Source organism: Ochotona princeps, chromosome 13 (assembly GCF_030435755.1).
Source record: "Ochotona princeps isolate mOchPri1 chromosome 13, mOchPri1.hap1, whole genome shotgun sequence".
Lineage (NCBI taxonomy): Eukaryota > Metazoa > Chordata > Mammalia > Lagomorpha > Ochotonidae > Ochotona > Ochotona princeps.
Window position 1 is genome coordinate 54,964,659 of NC_080844.1, and position 19,514 is coordinate 54,984,172.

Here is a 19,514-nt window from a genome sequence, read left to right on the forward strand (position 1 = left end):
GAAGCAATTGCTAGAGACATTCACATACAAGTCTCTACTCCCCACTATCCAAAAATTCACAACCCATAGCAGAGAAACAAGACAGACAGAAGCAGAGGAGATACTAAATCACAAAATGGCTTCTCTCCAGCCACAAGTCGTAAGAGCTGAGTGGGAGCCAAGTATGATATTTGCACACATTTTCCCTATTTTTATTGCTGTCTCAAAGGTGAGGTTATGGAAGTCAGACAGCTTGAGAAACTCACCCAAAGCCATCCAGTCAGGAAACAAAGTCAGGAGTCAATACTGTGTTCTTCCTGCTCCAACTCATCATACACAAAATAATTCTTCATTGTACACTTCTTCATTCAGTCTTGGCTTCCAAAACACTTAGTTCAAGCAAAAAAGAAAGGAAAGAAGGAAAAAATGATATTTTATCATTATTTGTGGGTAAAAATGACAATTTGGCTAACAAGTAGTTGTTACTGTTGGTTTTTTGAAGCAATTTTAGATAAGACCCAGAAAGATGAAATAGCTTCCCGTAAGGCACAGAGCTAGCAGGCCAGCTGTTGGCAAATGAAAGACAGACATCTGACTCTCACTACAGGCTGGATCAGCTTGCTTCCTTCCCAACAGCTAAGTGAGTGCAGTGCTGCTACAGACAACCTGGTCGTTCAGGTGGGAGCAAGGGGAACTTTGGGTTAGGGTACTGCAGGTTCGGGTAGCTCTGGGTGAGGACAGCATCTTATATGGAAAGGGAGTACACAGGAGACTGAAGAGATGAAAGCCTGAAGTTACAGGGAAAGACAGATATTCAAAATGAAAGAGCTGAAGGGAAAACAGAATATGGGGAGGATCCCAATTTGATTAGGCTCTTTCCCACCTTGACTCATGGCCAGGAATGTTTTTTCTGGATGCTTGATGTCATATGATCAACAGTCTGAGCAGATGTGCTGGGTGGAATGGTGTGGAGCATGGAAAAAAAAAAAACCTACAAGCCAGAGACAGCAAGTATGATGACTTGGAGTGCACCCAAAGTCTCTTCATTCATCTGGCACCCAGCCCTAGCCAATATCCATCACCAGAGAGTGAGGGAAGTAGGAGGGAAGAGTGCCAGGGGAGCCAGGGGAGCACAGGACATAAGCACAGAGCATCTCAGAGGCAGAGTCTTCAACACCAGGTGCCTCCACCCAAGACAGCATGGACAAGAAGGCTGAGATGGAGCCCAAAGTCTGGGCACTGATCTCACTGGCTACTGATTCCTTGCACCTAGATCATGCTGTCTTCACTTATTCCCCTATTTTATTCAGTTGAGCCCAAGGCTTGCAAAATTGGTTAGAAAAGTTCTCTATGGGCAAGAACTAGACTCAAATTGGTTCCAAGTCCCCGTAGGTGCCCGAGCTATCTACAAGATCTACCTGTTGGAAATTAAAGGGACTCTATGTCTGCTCCTGCTTCATCCACCAGGGAGGACCAGGCATCAGGCTGCAGAGCAAGGCATGCAGCTCTCAGCAGGTAGAGTTTGGGTGAGCAGACAATGCTGACCGGCACCCACCTTGAGCCAGGGCCTGGATGGGTGCTTTCTCTAACACATTTACCCATCACAAGAGCCCTCAAGCATAAGGAATATTTATACTTGTGTCATAGAAAGCATGCAGCTCAGAGAGGTGGACTCTCAGAGAAGCTGGGATCACTGGGGTGCAGTTGGCACTTGGAACCTTAAGACTGACTGACTCCAAAGCTCATGACCTTTCTATTGTTTCTACTGCCACTAGCAGAGTTTTTAGATGCATTTTGGAATGCATCCAACCATATTTTCTCTTCTCCTTTCAGTGATTTTTTCTACCTCTATTAGTTTCATTGGTGGGCGTGTATACTCCTAGATGAAACATGGTCTAGATCCAAATTCAACATATATCACTCTGGGCCCATGTATATTTTTTAAAAAAGATTTATTTATTTTTATTGGAAAGGCAGTTTTTTGGTTGTTGCTTTTGCTTTTAACAGAGAGAGAGACAGAGAGAAAGATCGTCCATCTGCTGGTCCATTCCCCAAGTGTCCACGAAGGCCAGAGCTGAGTTGACCCAAAGCTAGGAGCCAGGAGCCTTGTCCGGGTCACCCACATAATTGCAGGGTCCCAAGGTTTTGGGCCATATTCTACTGCTTTCCCAGGCCACAAGCAGGGAGCTGGATGGGAAGTAGGGCAGTCGAAACACAAACCATTACCCATATGGGATCCTGGTGCATGCAAAGAAAGGATTTAGCCACTAGGTTATCATACCAGGTCCTGGGCACATGTATGTATGCACATATCTCTTTGCTTTTAGCCATGTACCTTCTGTTGCTTCCAGAGAAGGGAATCCGTGGCTTTCATTTTAATTTCCATAAGGCTGTATAATATCTGTTCTTGGGTAGTTGGCTTGTGGTAGGCTTCCTATCGTACATCAGCACCTGTATTAACAAATGGGCTCCTTAGACCAGGAAGATAACCCCATTGCAAGCAGCATTTGAAATATCTTGCTTGGGATGATTTGCCAAATATTTTATTAATGAAAGTATACCCCCATGACAGTGTCAACTGATGTACATGGAATGACAAAAAACCCTCTTTGAGTTTAATTTGCACTAAGGCCAGACCACACACATACATAAATACGTACACTTTTTAATTGAATGTGGAAACTATCTAATATATGATAAATTCAAAACTATGAGCACCTGTTAGCCAATGTAAGTGAGAGAAAGGGCGTACAATATGATTAATGGGCAGTGGATGGGATTATGTGATATGGAGGTTTTTATATTCCATCTTGTATTATCTACCCCCTCCCGGCAAAGTTTGGATTATAATCCAACATCACTAACATTTTTTAAAAACATTGGCAACTATTTAAAGAAATTTACAATTTTCAGATTTTAAAAAAAGCCAACAGGTTTATAAGATAAACTCAGCCTATGGGCTGTCAGGTTTTGCCTCTGTTATGGACAAAATCTGCAACTACACACTTGTACTTTCTAGCTCTTTCACAACAACCAAAGGTTTTAAAGAAAGAGTCCATACCCCATGAGGCTTGTGGGTATGTCCCTCTGCTCCCCTAGTCTGGCATCATCACTGTGGGGTCAGAGGACCTTTACACTAGGATTGTACAGATGCCCAAACACCATCTTAGGACCCCAAGAATTCAGGAATCCACATGTAAACAAAACCCACATCATTCTGATACACACTAAAATCTGATAGTCACTGGCTTTAGCTCCCAAGGAACCTTGGATATTAAGAATAGAGATTGAGTATGTCTTGAATGCTCTGGAAGACCATCAACAATGACAGGATTCAATTGATGGCTTAAAATGACGGCTCCTATTATCATTGCATACTGTAGAATAGTGTGTCTCAACATGTGGTTTAGGCTTCACTTGCATCCTAATTACTTTGGTATCTTCTTTTTAGTGTAGATTTCTAGGCCATTCTGATGCACAATTTCTCAATCACATCATCTTAACAGGAAGCAGGACTTGAGCTAAATACTTTATATAAGGTATGTCTAATAACCCTACAAAATAGACACTTTTATGCTCCTTGGACAGATAAGAAAAAAGATTCAGGAAAGTGAAACGTATGATAATAATAATACTGCATATATGTCCTTAAGCAAGCCAGCAAATTTGTCTTTTAGACACATGTGTAGTCTTCCAAAAGTTCATAAAAGATGTTTATTATGAAAAAGCCTTGTCTGAGTTTGACTGCATTTTTCAATGACCTTTGAGAGTACCATGGCAAAATGGACATGGGTAAAAGCATAAGATACCTGGGGGAATTCGCCCAAAATTATGCAAGAGAAGGAACGTGGGTGAGGTAAAAGATGAAATGAAATTTGCCATGCACTAATGATGGACATGGTTGAAATTCATTATACGATTCCCTGCTGCATATTTTTCAGATTTTAATTATGAAAGGAAATAAAAGACTTCCTTCCTGCCACTGCACCATCTATTACAGAGCTTATAATACATAGATAGCAACTTAAATGCATGGCTTCACCCAGACAGGCTACCTAAATGAATGGCTTTGAGCTTCGCTTGTGCCGCACCTAAATATTAGCGGGATTCTATTCCTGAAGAGACCCACATATGTCCAAACATATTTCTACAAATTGTTTACATGACTCACCTGTGTCCATAACCCTCTAAATATCATACACTAAGTTTTATTTACTGAGACCCACACACCCACTGCACCTGGCTTGGAACCTTATACTTTGTAGGTATTCAACACTTGTCAATCCATGATCTTGGGGAAGCTGATGGCATGGAACACCCTATAACAGTACATCCAGATGCCATCAGGTAACTTCCCAAACTTCCCTCTTAGAGTCCCTCTTTGAACCACCAGCACACACTGTCCCAGCAACCTCAAATTACCCTCTTGTCTGCCTCTTCCGTTAATTATTGCCTTTGCCATTATTTCAGGCATATTTGCTTGCTCAAATGTATATGTTGGAGCTCTCCAATTATGCTCGTGTTGCCCGTGTTGGGAAAATCTAAGTGGCCTCCAGGCCTCTCCTGGAGACTTGCATGGTGCATGGGCCAACAGTGCATGCTATGATGGCCACAGAGAAGCACTGCTCAGATTCTCCTTCAAGAGATCCTGCTGTGAGGGTACATCATTGACTCTTAAGTGCTGCCCCTTTAGACCCACTGCAGTATTCCTTTCATGATCACCCTCAGGCTGCTCCTGGGCAATGAGTGTAAGCATCAGCACTTCCTGCCCCGTGGGTCAGCTCAGCAGATGCTTTCTTGGGATGCTCCTACAGCCTGAGGCTCTTCCTTCCCAATCCCCCCTTCACCCTCTCCTTTTACAGACCTGAGACCCGCATCACTGTCCAAGGCTCTTGTACTTCCCTTCCATCTCTTTTACCCTTCACAAGTGCCTTCCAAATCAATATCTTTAGCATTTGATTCTTAGAGGATTCCCCCCACCCCTGCCAATCCTTTGAACACTTCAAGCACTTGAACTTCACTGATGACCTAGAATTTCTGTGAAAGTAATTCTGTGGTCCTCCCATTTTACATTTCAACACCTGTTGCAAAAGTCTGACCCAAAAGCAAATGCAATGGATGCCTCTACGAGAACTGTATGCTTCACTGAAGGCCATGATGTGATGCGATAAACTGAGGATTTGGGGAACCTGACCAGTTGTGCCTGGCCATGTGACCTTGAGCAAGGTGTCTCATGGTGTCTCACCATTTTTATTCCTTAAAATGAGGCGATTAATATTTTCCTTCTTAGTGGAAGTAATGGAGACATTTTTTAACTATCTAAATTGCCCTACAACAGGGGCTAGCAAACTTTTCACTATAGTAAATGATTTTGATTTCTTGGGCTACATGTCTGTTGTACTGAGTCAATCCTGCCATGTAGTACAAAGGTTGTTAAAAGCAATCCACAAATAAGGAGTGATCAACAAAACTTTACATAAGAATGGTCATGGGGCCAACATTGTGGCATTTCAGGCTAATCATCCACCTGAGGCACCTGCATCCCATATGAGTACTGGTTCAAGTCCCAGCTCCCTCTAATCCAGCTCCCTACTAATGGCCTGAGAAATAGTGGAGGAAGGCCCAGTCCTTGGGACCCTGTACCCATGTGGGAGATCTAGAAGAAGCTCCTGGATCCTGGCTTCAAAACAGCTTAGTTCTAGTCATTACAGCCTGGCAAAGAAGCTCCTTGCTCCCAGCTTTGGGTCACCCCAGTATTGGACATTACAGCCATTTGGGGAATGAACCAACAGATGGAAGCTCTGTCTCTGTCATCCCCCACTCCCTCTAAATCTGAATTTCAAGTAAAACAAACAAATCTAAGAATAGGTAAATAGGGGCCAGCATGGTGGCTCAACAGGTATATCCTCACCTATAGCACTGGCATTCCATGTGGGTACCAGTCCTAGTCCTGGTTTTCCACTTCTGATCTACCTACCTACTTATGGCCTGGAAAAGCAGTGAAGGATGGCCCTAGTCCCTGGAACCCTACACCTGCATGGGAGACCCGGAAGAAGCTCCTGGCTTCAGATCAGATTAGCTCTGGCCACTACAGCCATGTGAGGAGTGAGCCAGTGGATGGAAGATCTTTCTCTGTATCTCTTTCCCTCTCTAAGTCTACCTTTAAATGCAAAAATCTTTTATAAATTAATTAATTTAAAAGGAAAAAAGTTCATGGCTGGATTTGGTCCAGAAGCTGCAGTTCTCTGACCCTTACCCTTGAATCGTAAATTCTTGTAGAACAAAACGGGCATCATACTTTTGCCAGCAGCCATCTCCTTTCTCTTGCATCCAGGGCAGTCTTGATAACTCAATCAAGAAGCATGTTTATGAAGGACTCAGAGGGGGATCCTGTGCAGGGTGTCTGTCATTTTCTCCTGATTTTATTCAGACTCAACTGAGAAAAGAAACCAGTGATTCGGTGACAGTAAATATTTTTGCAATGTCTGAAGCAACTTTTCAATATGAAATATGCATATCTGGAGCTAAAGGGGATCAGGATGATCTTCCTGCAATAGGAACGTGCCATTTTTCCCAACTTGCAGAAGGCAAGGGGGATTCACTCCTTGGGTAGGTACAGAAAAATGTCCACTGGTGTTTTCTACCAGCAGAAAGTGGACTGGGCTCCCTGGACATGTTCTGTCCCAGAGGCCAGGCCCCTGCTTCCTCCTTGGCAGACCAACATAGTTGCCCAAAGGGGGAGCTATAAGCTGGATGCAGACTGTCTAACAAGTGTGCATGTTCAGAGCTCATCACAGACTAGACACACAGTGCTCTTCTGGCCTCTCTTTCTGTTAGCTTGTGTTGCCATCACCTCCTGGGAATACAGTCTTGACATTTCCTTGTTTCTCCACTACTCACCAGAAAGCCTTTTACAGAGCCTTCTATAAAATAAACAAGTTATCCCGAGTGGACAATGCACTCCTCAGTCCTAAGAAGCTAAGGCCCCTCCAGATTCTAAGAAAATGACTCTATTCCCTTTTGAAATAGGTGAAACCACAGAGCTTGCCTGCAGAAAAGGCCCATCTATCACAGTTACCCCAAGTCATCCAGGGTCCAGTTACTCAGCCTTGTCTGCAGAGGACAAATAGCCCCTTTGTCATTCAACAGAGCATGTAGCAGGGTAGTCTGGAGTGCACGCTGGTGCTACTGTGTGGCACCAGCCTTGCTGAGGAAGTCACCTGCCAAGGGTGTATCTAAGAATAGGGCAGATGGTACTCTAGCTTCCAGTTGAAAACACCAGAGGCAGTGTGCTTTCACATTACACACTTTCTACACACAGAGGAATAAATTTGCTCACAGTTGCAGAATCCCAGAGTAAAGGACACCAGCACTGGCTCAGTCCTTCCAGTAACCCCCACCTGAAAAGCCAGGTGGATACCCTGGAAAGCCAAGAACTGAGGTCCACTTCCAGGGTCCTAAGTCCCTGATCCAGTGACACCATTGTGCATTGTCTCCGCACAATTCCTCCTTCAACCTATGCCAGGATTTCATGGTCCAATTTCACAGCCAGGATGCTCATGCTGGAAAACAAAGGGATAAGAATGTCTTAGGAAGCCTTGGGTTGGGAGGACCTGAGGATGGATTCCCTAGCTTTGTGCTCCATCCCAAAGCACTATCAGAGCTCCTTCCTTGGCTTCTGCACATGAAACATCAACTCCCTCAGTGCTCCTCAACATCATTCAAAATGTTAGGTTCTCACGTACCTTTATTTTCTTCCATTCTATGAATCTCCGTGAATTGTTCTATAACATGACAGAGCTCATTGTTTAATCATCCTCCTCCTTTAGCATGCTAGCTTCCTAATGGCAAGATTGTTTTCCAGTTTGATTCTCTACAGTGTGTCAGTTGTCTAAAAGAATGCCTGATATAATAAATCTGTCCATTTAATGAATAATCAAAGAGCTCACAAGTAGCCATGTTTCTGGAGCCTGGAAACTGCCATTAAGAGCTGCACATCATTGTTCCTGTGATGCCTCAACAAACTTGGACTGTGTGTGCAGCTCTCATGCTGGGCCCTGGGTTTATAGACAAGGCTAAACAAAGACCTTGATCACAGTTCACTTGCACTGTAGTTTAGTCACCAGAAGGGACCCTGTTTCGTGCTTCCAATTGCTTTCTAGGGATTTGTCTCTCTCTCTCTCTCTCTCTCTCTCTCTCTCTCTCTCTCTCTCTCTCTCTCTCTCTCCAGGAAGCAAGGGAAGGCCAAGGCAGCAAGGAGGTGGACACTACCTGAGGACCTACTAAGCTCTCCATGCATTATGTGTGCTCATATGTTAGCAGGTTAACCCATAAGTGGGCAGTGGTTGGGGTAGTGGAAGCAACAGGAGTGCAGAAGTCAGAATCCATGTGAGCTTCGGCATTCCACATTCCCTCTCTCAGGTGTTTCCCTATGAACAACATGTGATTGGCAGCCTAAATGATCTCTGGGGCTCTTCATGCACAAGCATCTGTGATCCTTTTTAGCGAGCACAGCCAAAACAGCCAAAACAGCCAAAACACCATCTTCCTCTTTCACTGCTGTGGGCACTGCCCTGACACTTCAGAGTGGAAAATGTGGTTTTTCCACAAACCTGAACTTTGACTTCTTAGACAAAGTAGTGGGATGCTGTAGCATTAAGGAGCTCAATAGTTTCTCTGTTCCATTAGTTCTAACTAACCCCAGAGCCCTCTCCCCTACCCCACCCTCTCCTGCTGTCCCTCCCCTCTGGATCTCCCCATCCTGGAGCCAAGTCATTGGCTGTCCTCATTCTTCAGTTGCTCAACTGGCTCACCTGATTGGCTATGAAGTCCAAAGATCATTAGGGCCTTGCAGTCACCAGGAAGCCTTGGCTTGTGGCCCTGTGGCCTCCTACAGGGTGAAAGCCAAGACCAGCTCCTTGAGCAACTTCTCCCTCATTGCCAGTCACCACTGCTGAAGGAGATTGGATTGGGCAATGCAAATGAACACAGAAGCCAAAGACACATTGGAGCACTGGCTCTCACTTTGCAGCTTCAACTGGACAGGCAGAGGTCAAGGTTCCCACCCCTATTCTCAACCATTGCCCAATTGACCACAGAGAGAATTGCATGAAAATACCTGATGGCTTTTGGAATCACAAACATACCACATCTATTTGTTCTGAAGGCTCATTGAGCAATCTCACTGCCTTCTTTCCTCCTTGCTTTGCTGTGAGGTTCCCTGCTGACCCACCACTGACCAAGGCAGGAAAGAACACCAGCCCCTCAATTATAAGGGTCCAGGGGACACAAAGCATCATTTATCTAAATAGACCATATTCCATTTGTAACCACAAGACAACACAAACAGCACTGTGGCCTCCTCACTAATTATTTCCAGGTATTTCCAAACACAACCTTTCTTGCAAAATGGTGCTCTCACTACCAGACAGACAGGTAGGTGACAGCAATATACCCATGCCTCTCATTTCACAGCTCTGCTGAACATTTTGAAAGACAATAATTTAAAGTTTGTGAATTCTACAAAGATGTCCAAATCAGTTGTCCCCAAAACTTCTTATCTATTCAATCACCAAAAACCAAAGAGCTAAAATCAAACACTGAAACCATTGGTACTCACTAAGGAATTACCCTTCATAAGGAGCTATGCTGTGGATTGGCATCAGAAATAGAAAGTTCAAGCCTTGTTCTGAGGAAGGTGAGCTGCCCACTGTAATGAAGTAGCTAAAGTTGGGTAATTCTTTTTTTCTTTTTTAAAGAAGAGGATAATTTAGCTCTCAGATCTGAAGCCACAAAGACCAAGCTGGGGTGCTACCATGGGTATGGCCTCTTGCTTGTGCCACAACATGACAAAGAAACAGAGAATACCAACAACAAAAAGAAAGGACTAAGCCTAGGAGGTGGGCTCCTTTTCTAAGAAATAACTCTCCTGAGGATTCACTCAGCAAAACTTAAAAAAAAAATCTCTTTGGAGGCATCACTCCCAAAGACCACATTACCTTGCACCAAAGTCACATCTTTTAAAGGGCTGGCCACTTTCACGCCACTGAGGACCAACCGCTAGTATACACAACTTTGAGGAAAACACTACATCTAAGCTGTAGCACTCACCAAAGGGGGTTTGAGGACAGCCAAGTTGTATAACAGATGTAAAATAGGTCAATGAAACTCAGCCAGACGGGACTCCCACTGAAATGAATATCTGAAACAAGAAGCTTGCTGGGATAGGCTTATTATTGTCAGCAAGCCTCCACTCCAAGTTGTGATCTGGGGCGGGGGTGTTGGCCTTTTTTGGCGTGGGATGGAGAGTTAGAGGGTAAACACAAATGATGTTGTATTTGATAAAATGCCACAGACCTCAAATCAGTCAGGTGCATATTCAGAGGCAGGTAACAAAATACTTGGAAACATGAGCGGTGACTTATACAAGTATGGAACAGACTTTGCTCACAGGGCAAGAATTCCAGAAGCGGAGAGGTGGAGCAGCTAGAGAGGTGGTCACAGAATCACCCATCCCTTCCTGCACTGTCCTGCCACACTATCCTCTCTAGCGAGGGAGAAGGTGCTCTTGATAGGTTTCATAGGAGCCACAGCATCCGCTAAGTATTTATCTTATTTTCATCCTGTAGTAGATGAGATTGACCTTGATGACAATATTAGAAGAGACTGTCTCCCCAACTGCCCTCAATATACAACATAGCCTGATTTTCATCTTTTGAAAAAATAGATTCAAATAGTTACATGCCTGGCAGCAATTATCTGAATGGTGAAATAGGTATTTTTGTTTATTTCTCATACCATCTGGTTCTGTTTTGGTTTTTCATGTTCTATAGCCATTGATTATCTTTTTAATGGAATAAGGAAGCACAGCAGGTCTTGAATAAAAATATCCACAATTATACATGGCATCTTAATCGATAGAAAAGCAGTGCGTGTGTGTTTCTAACCCTCACAAATACACGTGAGAGGGATAAATGCTTAAGAGTTGCCTGTGGGAGCTGGAAATACAGACTGCTTTCATTTTGTTCTTCTGTTTTTTAGCATTCTTCAAAACGATCACAGTAAAAACATGTCTATGGGAAACAAAGAACAACCTGAAAGAAAGAGAAAATTTGAGCATAACTGAAAAAAACAGGCTTTAGGGAGAAACCTCAGCAAGAAAAAAAAATGTAAGCAATAAAGCAAAACACTCTGGTAAGAACAAGCTTGGTCTGTTAAACCCAGAAAGGATACAGTCAAATGCTTCATCTCCATCCCTGCTTCCTTTCTTCAAAAGCTGTTTCTGCCGAGAAACATTAAACCCCCTTAACATTCTTCAGGGGATTCAGAAATGCAAGCCCCAGAGCCCAGAGACAGAGGGCTGTTTGTTCCTTTCTGGTGAGTCAGCTGAGACGTGGCTCTTTGTTATTGCCAGTGTGGCAGCCAGAAGGGAGCCTTTCATGGCCTCCTTCTCTCCCAGCAGGCAGGAGAGGCTGAGGAGCAGGACGGTGGCTTTTTGGCTTCTGGGGTGGCCCAGTCCGCAGGTAGGCTCAGCAGCCATTCCCTTCCTCTCTTACTGGGTTCTTTTCTTAGAAACCAATGAGTTTAAGCACAAGAAGCATGATAGGAAACAGCCCAGAATAGGCCATGGAAAGTTTCCCACTGGCATACATTTGGCATGGGTTGGGGGCAGACCAGGCTGAATCAGTTCACGTCATCCACTGGCTAATCCAAACACCAGAACAGAGTGTGAGCCGAGCCAGGTCCGGTTGCGACAAAAACCAGTGCACAATATGGAATGCCAAGGTGAGGTTGCCTGTACTGGATGTGACCGCAGCACCCAATCAGCACCCGTGAGAACCAGGAAGGGAGGGGGCAGAGTCGGCAGGGGGATTAAGGGGGTGGTTCCCTTGCTGGACAGCTACTCCCAAGGGATAGTGTGGGCTGGGATGGGGACAGACCAGACTAAGCGGGGCTATAACACCTGTGCACCTCATGTGGACTAGATCAGGGAAAAGCCAGGCTGGGCAGATTATTCCTACTGGTGCAAGCATAAATTAGAGTGGGTGAGGGTTGTTTGGGCTTAGCCACAGCATCAGCTGGCAGAAGCTGGCACTGGGGGCTAATTCCGTCAAGTCAAACCACAGAACCACCCGAAGAGTGCATAAACCGGGATTGAGAGAGACCTGGGAGGGAAATAGTGGGCTCTTCCCTTTTGGGTCACCACTCCTGCGGGAGGGCATGAAAACTAGGACAGGGGCTGGGGTGGCTAGACAGAGAGGCACTCAGTAACATCCGTGAGCTGGTTGGAACGAAGCTTCAATACCCATTGACATGTGCGAGAGCCAAACAGGATGTGGGACAGACTGGACTAGTCTGCTGCACATACTGGCAAACCAGGGTAGGGGGCGGGCCGGTGGGGGTTATTGTGGTTTGCTCTGACTAGGCTGCAGCTCCCACTGGTTTATGTGAGGGCCGAGTATGTGATGGGCAGAACCAGGCTAGACTGCAACACCCATTGGTTCCAGTGAAAGTTGGGACTGAAAACAGAACCAACCCAGCAATTGCAACCACCAGCTAATTGTGGTGATGGACTGTGTCTGGCCCTGTGCTTGCTAGAACACACAAGAATCTGGTCTGGGAATACCTCAAAGTTTCTTTGAGAATCTCCCCATTGAAAGGCCAGACTCAGAACCCTAGCCAAGAAAAGACAGAAGACAGAACAAGTCAATCAACCACCTTAGCTATATGTTGGCAGTGAAATACTGGGCAAATGGAGACTCTATGATGGACTATGTCAATCAGTGGATTCTTCAACGACCTCATCGTACTTGGAGTGGCAAGACTGGCAATGATTCATAACTGGTGAACTATCAAAACCACCTGAGCAAGTATCTCAGAGCATGCCTCACATTCGGGACTTGGGGTGGGTGGGAAACTGGGTAGGGCTTCTCCCTCAATAGCCCCCTTTACCTCAGATACATGAAGGAAACAATATGGAAATAATAGTCTTACCCACTTCCCTATAGCCCTTGAATCTTTTTACTGTAATTAACTATGTAAAGATTGTCAAAAATATGACTTAAAAAATGTTAAAAAAAAAAAAAAAAAGAAACCAATGAGTCGCCTATAACTTTCCAGTTTTCACAGTCAATGGCCAGAGAACAATATAAGAAAAAAGTCCTTCTATCAGATCACTCTCCAAGAGGCAACCTGTTCCTTAGGTGTTCCTCCATTCTCCGTCTCCATCCATCTACCCACTCAGCACCAGCACTGCCACGGGGCAGAAAGGGAACAAGGCTGCTTAAACTTCAGAGAATTCAAATTCAGAATGAAGAAGGTACCAGATTGAGGAGAACAGGGAAGACAGCAGGAAGCTCATCCATAGATCACTTCAGGACATGATCATGTGAAGCTGACAAGGTTCTAGAGAGGCACAAAGGAGCAAGGTCAGGAGAAGGTCTGGAAGAGGTGGCATGCAGACAGTGTGAAGGACGGGGCCATGAGCTGGAGCAGGAGAATGCTGCGGGGGCAAGTGGCAGAGATGAAACCAGACAAGTGGCATTCAAGCACTGGCACTTCAAGCCTGTAGGAGCGAGTTCAGTCTCAAGAGCAAGTGACCATCAACAGTATCCTGGAAGCCAAAGCACTGGGTACCTCCGTCATCATCAACTCTTTCACAGGTCTTGTAGATGAAGAACTTAGAAGATTAGATTACAAGGTCCCTGTTTTCTCAGAATATCCAGTGCAGGCCAAGACACAAGTAATAACACATAACTAACCAAGTTATGGAACATACTCAGTGGCTTTAACCATAAAAAGGCATTCTGAAATGACCTCACTATGAACAGAAACACCCCAAGGCCTTCAGGGTGTGTGGTGGGAGTGGGGGACAGATTTTAAGTACAAGAGATGAAGAATTGCATCAGGAATGGCAAAGTTTTACCTGTGCATGCATGTGCCTCTGCTCTTCCTTCTATTGCAAACAACTGCAACTTTCACCATTCACAATTCTCTGTCGCACCACCCTATGTCTCCAAAATCTCAAACCAGCATTCCAGGCAGATGCCTCCAGCTAGTCAGAATTAGCACAGGAGGAGAAAATGCAGGCTAAGCCAGACACAGGGTAAGCTGGGTGTAGGAAAGTATCCCCCTAAGAGAGAGACTTAGACATGCAGTAGAAGTTACCTAAGGGAGATCAGCAATGGCAATGGGTCCTTCCAAAAGAGAAGCATGTGCAAAAGACAGAGAGCAGGAAAGGGCAGGAGATAATTCAATGTGGCTGAGATGATCAGAGGGCCACATGAGCCATGTGAGGAGTTGGCAATGTATATGAACATGAGTGGAGAACCTGTGGAAAACTTCAGCAGGCACTAGCAGTGATCTAAATCTAGCTCCCAGAATCCTTCTGTCTTTTCTGCACACCAAGAAGCACACAGGTCAGGAGGCTGTGGCAGGACCCTCAGAGCTGGCATCAGGGTTGTGACAGGGGGAACGACGATTCACAGTGAAATTACTCAAAATTGGTGATTAGCTGGGAGTGTATAGGAGAAAATCAGCAGCTCCTCACTGAGTTCCTGAATCCTTCCACTTATGATAAGCAAAAAATGGACAATGAGAACCCAACCAGCTGTACCTTCTGATCAAAAATACCCCCCGGAAGCCAGCATCACTTCATGCTTCACCACATGAAGCCCACATCTCTAACAAGATTTTAACACACCAGACACACAGCTGTTTCTCACTTCTGATTTAGTTCTCAAACTGTTCACAGAGCAGTAACCCAGTCGTTGGAAACCACTCAACTTTTTGACTCACTGCTGTGTGTCCCAACTCTGCAGATGATAACCCAAGGGCTCAGAGAAACTGGCAATGTCCCTCAAAGTCACCCAGCAAGTTGGAAGTGGACAGAGATAGAACCAAGAGCCCCAACTTATAGTCTCTTGCTGCTCAAGTCCAGAACAAACCAAGCACTTTAAGCCATGTCATTGACCATCCAAGAGTATTTAAGCACAGGTGCTAAACATGGGGAAAATGAGACAATCCCAACCCTCTACATGGGATGTCATTGCCTGCAACTAACCCCTTTAACTTTGTAAACAAGACTCAGGGCTGGGCTTTGGAACAAGAGGTGGATGGGTTGGGATCTTGGTGCATTCCAGTTCCTCCTTGGGTCCCCCTCCTTGACTAGCTTTGAATAGGTGGACTTGTGTGTGTGAGGGGGTGGGATATTCAGGTTCTGAATCCCCACATGTGAAGAGCAACCCCTCCTGGCAATGATGGACAAGGTGAGGTGGCATCTCAATCTCAGCTGCTATCCTTGTCCCCCACTGTGGGTGCCTGAGCACCTGCTGTGTCTGGCACTGCCATCGACACTGCACATCTGCTAGCTACATGTGCCTCTGCTCACATCCCTGGCAACTTCTTTATACAACAGAGGAGTGGAGAGGTTTTAGTGTTGGTTTCTTCATGACTGCTAAGGGCTTTGGGCTAACCGCCTAATATAGAGAATCCAAACTCAAATAGCTGACCTGATGTGTGAAAAATAAGCAATGACACATCTGAATATCTAGGGGTATGGAAGGCCCAGGATGGGAAATATCACTGGGGCCTGGTCAAGACCAACAGTCAGGAATATAGTCAGCTGAGCAACATCAGCCCTCCACATCTCTCACACCTTCATTTATTCATTCAACATGCATACAATAAATAATCATTGTACACCTTCTAGAGTGTTCCAAATGCTGATACTACAGTAACAAACTCCACAGACCAACCTCTATTCTTCTGTAACTGATGCTGCAGTAGGAGAGACAAAGTACCAACAAGAATGTCATGTTGTGAGTCAGGCAGAAGGTCTGTAGAGTAAGTGGCATAGGAAAGGAAGATGGCATTGGTGCTGGGGTAGCTAGGGTTTCATGGAAGAGGTGAGTTTTCTTTAAGAATAGAAGAAAATGAGAGGGTTGGCTCTTCAGACACTGGGGGAAAGTCTTCTATACAGAGGGACAGAGGACACAAAGATCCCAGGATAGGAACGAGCTCCAAGCATGAGAACAACACACAGTCCATGGAGCAGGAGTAGAGAGAGGGAGGAGGAGGCAAAAGCAGGGTGGGCTGAGCTCAGAGTGCCAGCTGTCCAAAATACAGAGCTGTGATGTGCTCGATAATTTTGGGTTGAGGTCAGAGCAGGAACAGTCCATTGGTAAAAGGCGGTTGGTGGACTTGGGGAAGGAACACGCATATTATATCTGGAGTAACCCTGACTCTATGGATGAGGCAGGCAAGGCTCAGGAGTGGCAGCAAATAGTCCAAGATGGCAAAATTGGAAATGGAGACACCAGGGCCAGCACAATGGCCCAACTGGCTAATCCTCTGCACGCAAGTGCCAACATCCCTTATGGGCACCAGTTCATATCTGGTTGCTCTATTTCCCATCTAGATCCCTGCTAATGCAACTGGGAAAGCAATGGGAAATGGTACAAAGCTTTGGGACCCTATACCCATGTGGGAAACCTGGAAGAAACTCCTGACTTTGGATCAGCTCAACTCTGACCATTGAGAGCATTTGGGGAATAAACCAGTGGATGGAAGATTTTCATTTCTATCTCTCCTTCTATCTGTAAATATTCATTTCCATAAAAATTAACAAATCTTCCAAAGAGGGAGGAGGAAGGGAAAGACCAGGAGAAACTGGGGCTCGAACCTACAGCTGTGGGAGCGAGCTGCACTCTTCTAAGGTCAACTAAAAAGTGAACAGTCACAGAGAGGGGAAAGAGAAAGGAAGCAGATGCGCCCATTGCTGGCAGATGTTCCTGGCAATGTCTGGCACACAGCAGGTGTGCAGGTGGCCTCCATGCAGAACTAGAGTGGGAGCTCAGCCTCACAAACACCACCTCGCATCACAGCACATTCCCAGGTAGAACAGCTGTCCGTCTGCTGCATTCCAGTATCAGAACATGCCCACTCCACCTTTGAGCTGTTCTGAGCTGGCCAAGGGAGGAGGTGAGTAGTGCAGTCAGGAAGACAAAGGGATATAGAGATATCTTGGTTCCCCGTACACAAGCTGTCTTTAGGGCCAAATCCTAAGACTGCACTAAGTGTAGGATCCAAGACTAGGAGTGGCCTCTAAGGCGACCACATAATCCTGCTTGCAGGGGACAGGTTACCTGTCTTACAGAATCATGGGCCCGTCTTTCACTTGGATGATGCATGACATGCTTCAATCCATAGCTAGAGATCAACTGTCACGTCATCTGTCACTTATTTCAAAATTTGCTGCTTGGATGGCAAGGAATGTGCTCATTTTATCCCATACCCTAAGAGTGGTTGGTGACCATTTGAAGTACACTCATCTGGGCCTTGTCCCAAGGTTCTGGTTAGCATGTGAAATGATCAAATCAAACAGAGTCCTAACCAGTCCTTCAGCCAGAGGATTTGTGAACATTTTTGATGGACATGGAAAACCTTGTTTCCTGAGGGTAGGAAGACACAGAGATTGGCTAGACAATGTGTATGGCACCCCTGTTCTAGCATGAATGGCACATGAGAATCCAGAACGTCCAGCGTCTCATACACTTGAAATGCAGCCTGGGCTTAGGACTGTGTGTTAGCCAATGGGAGGGTCTCGTTGACCAATTCTTAGTAGAGTATCTGCTTCCTGCTGTGAAAATATTGGTGCATTTGTTTGAAGAGGACCATCTATACAAGATTATGAAACAGAATTTTAAGGACAGAAAGCCTAGTCTATCAAGCTTAAGGAACTGCATTTTTGTATGTCTGCTTGCTAGTAAGATAACATGCAATTGATAGAATTCCAACTGAGACTTACTTTGTCTGTAACCTTTACGAGTAGATACTGCCATACCTCTTGGAATAGAACTAGTCAATCTGGAATAATCCAGTTGACCAGGTCAGCCACCACACCTGGTAAGATGGTAAGATTTCCATGGAGAAGGAGCAACAGGTGTGACAATATACAACCTCATGAATGCCCTTCTTGGCAGGGAACCCATGTACCTGAGAGGCATGGAAGTTTCCAGGAGATTCCTTGGTGCATTGGCTGGGAAAAGCAGGCAACCCAACTGCATCCTGTCTGTGGTCCTCCAATCCTGTAAGCTTCAGGAAAGAGGGATCTCAAAACATACCCAAGTGTGCAGGTGATATCCTGGAGGTGCATCCTAGGCATAAAACATTAGGAGGAATTAAATGAGTAGCATAGGACCCAGAATAGGGATTTTAATTTTTTATATAGAAAAATAGATACTGCTAGCTTTGACAACTTGACTGGTGGAATAACAGTCATCCTTGTCCTGACACCTGTCAGTGGTCACTTATTCATTCATATGTATGCATATTCAACAGTAGTTACAGCAGGTTTTCTAGACATGCAGCACAGATAATAAAAAATAGAGTGGTATACATTTTGCCCAGTGGCTAAGAAGCCATTTAAGATGCCTTGCATCTCACACAGGAGTACCTGGGTTCAATTCCTGGCTCCAGCTCCTTATTCCAGCTTCCTGCTGATACAAACCCTGGGAATCAGTGGTGATGTCACAAGTCACTGGGTTCCTTCCACTAACGCAAGAGACCCAGAATGAGTGCTCAACTCCCAGTTTGGGGGTCTTTTCAATTTGGAGGTCACTGGGGAGTGAAATTGTGGATATAAACTGGATCTCTCTCTCTCTTCTTTTTCTTCTACTTCTTCTCATTCCTACTCTCAAATATTTTTTCAAAGTCATAGTCATATGGCATACTCACACGATGAAACATTGGGCAATAAAAAGAAATTAAAACCTGCTATTTGCTTGAAGATGAATAAAATTTGAAAGACTGGTACAAATTGGGCAGGAGTGAGAGAGGCTAAAACTGTGTCTGTGTAGCCCAGGAGAGAATGTTTCCCAGTCTTCATGAAGGGGTTCGGCTGGGAGAAAACCAACCCTCATTCTGCTCCTTCTCAATTGAGAGCATCTTAGGACTTCACCAGAAGACAGACAGTGAAAGTCGTTCCAATAGTGAAATCCCACAGGCCAGGGACAGACAACTGCAGCTCCCTAGGTTTTCCCAATGGGATATCATGCCCACACACGGTGGATCACCCAATGCCAGAAGAAGGATCTGTGAAATATCAAAATTACTTTCCAGCCTCAGAGAGAGTCTCTTTGAAAAGAGAGTTGAGTTGGCATAGAGGCTTGAAGACCAAAGACTGTTTTACTCAAAATCAGATTGAAGTGTTGGAAAATGTCTTTAGAGTAAACTGTCATCCTGGTATTGATATCAGATAAGATTTAGTTCAAAAAATGGATCTTAAAGAAGACAGAATCCAGGTTTGGTTCCAAATTCAGTGTGCAAAGCTGAAAAGGTCCCTTAAAGGAACACAGTTTCTAAGGGGGGAAAAAAAGAATTTCAACACAAATCTTCTGGAACAGATACAAAACTAAACAGGTGGAATTATCTTCCAAGTGCAGACCATGAAGAACCAATGAAGGGAAAAACCAGCTGCTTAAAATGTGCTTTTTTTTTTTCCTGCATTTAATCTGTATATTGTATTTTTTCTAAAA

The 19,514-nt window shown here is 44.9% G+C and overlaps 1 protein-coding gene and 1 pseudogene across 1 annotated transcript in view; one reads left to right on the top strand and one right to left on the bottom strand.

Annotated features, from left to right (window-relative positions):
- The window catches only part of GPAM (glycerol-3-phosphate acyltransferase, mitochondrial), a 158,687-nt gene that overhangs the window by 53,822 nt on the left and 85,351 nt on the right, over positions 1-19,514 (bottom strand). The window contains exons 2-4 of the mRNA XM_004579846.3: positions 17,974-18,134; positions 6,236-6,415; positions 246-368 (exon numbers count right to left, since the gene is read on the bottom strand). Of these exons, the coding sequence (XP_004579903.2) occupies positions 246-255 (10 nt within the window). The 5' untranslated portion in view covers positions 256-368; positions 6,236-6,415; positions 17,974-18,134. The remainder of the gene's footprint in view (positions 1-245; positions 369-6,235; positions 6,416-17,973; positions 18,135-19,514) is intronic.
- Positions 18,848-19,394, top strand: LOC101528773 (homeobox expressed in ES cells 1-like; annotated as a pseudogene).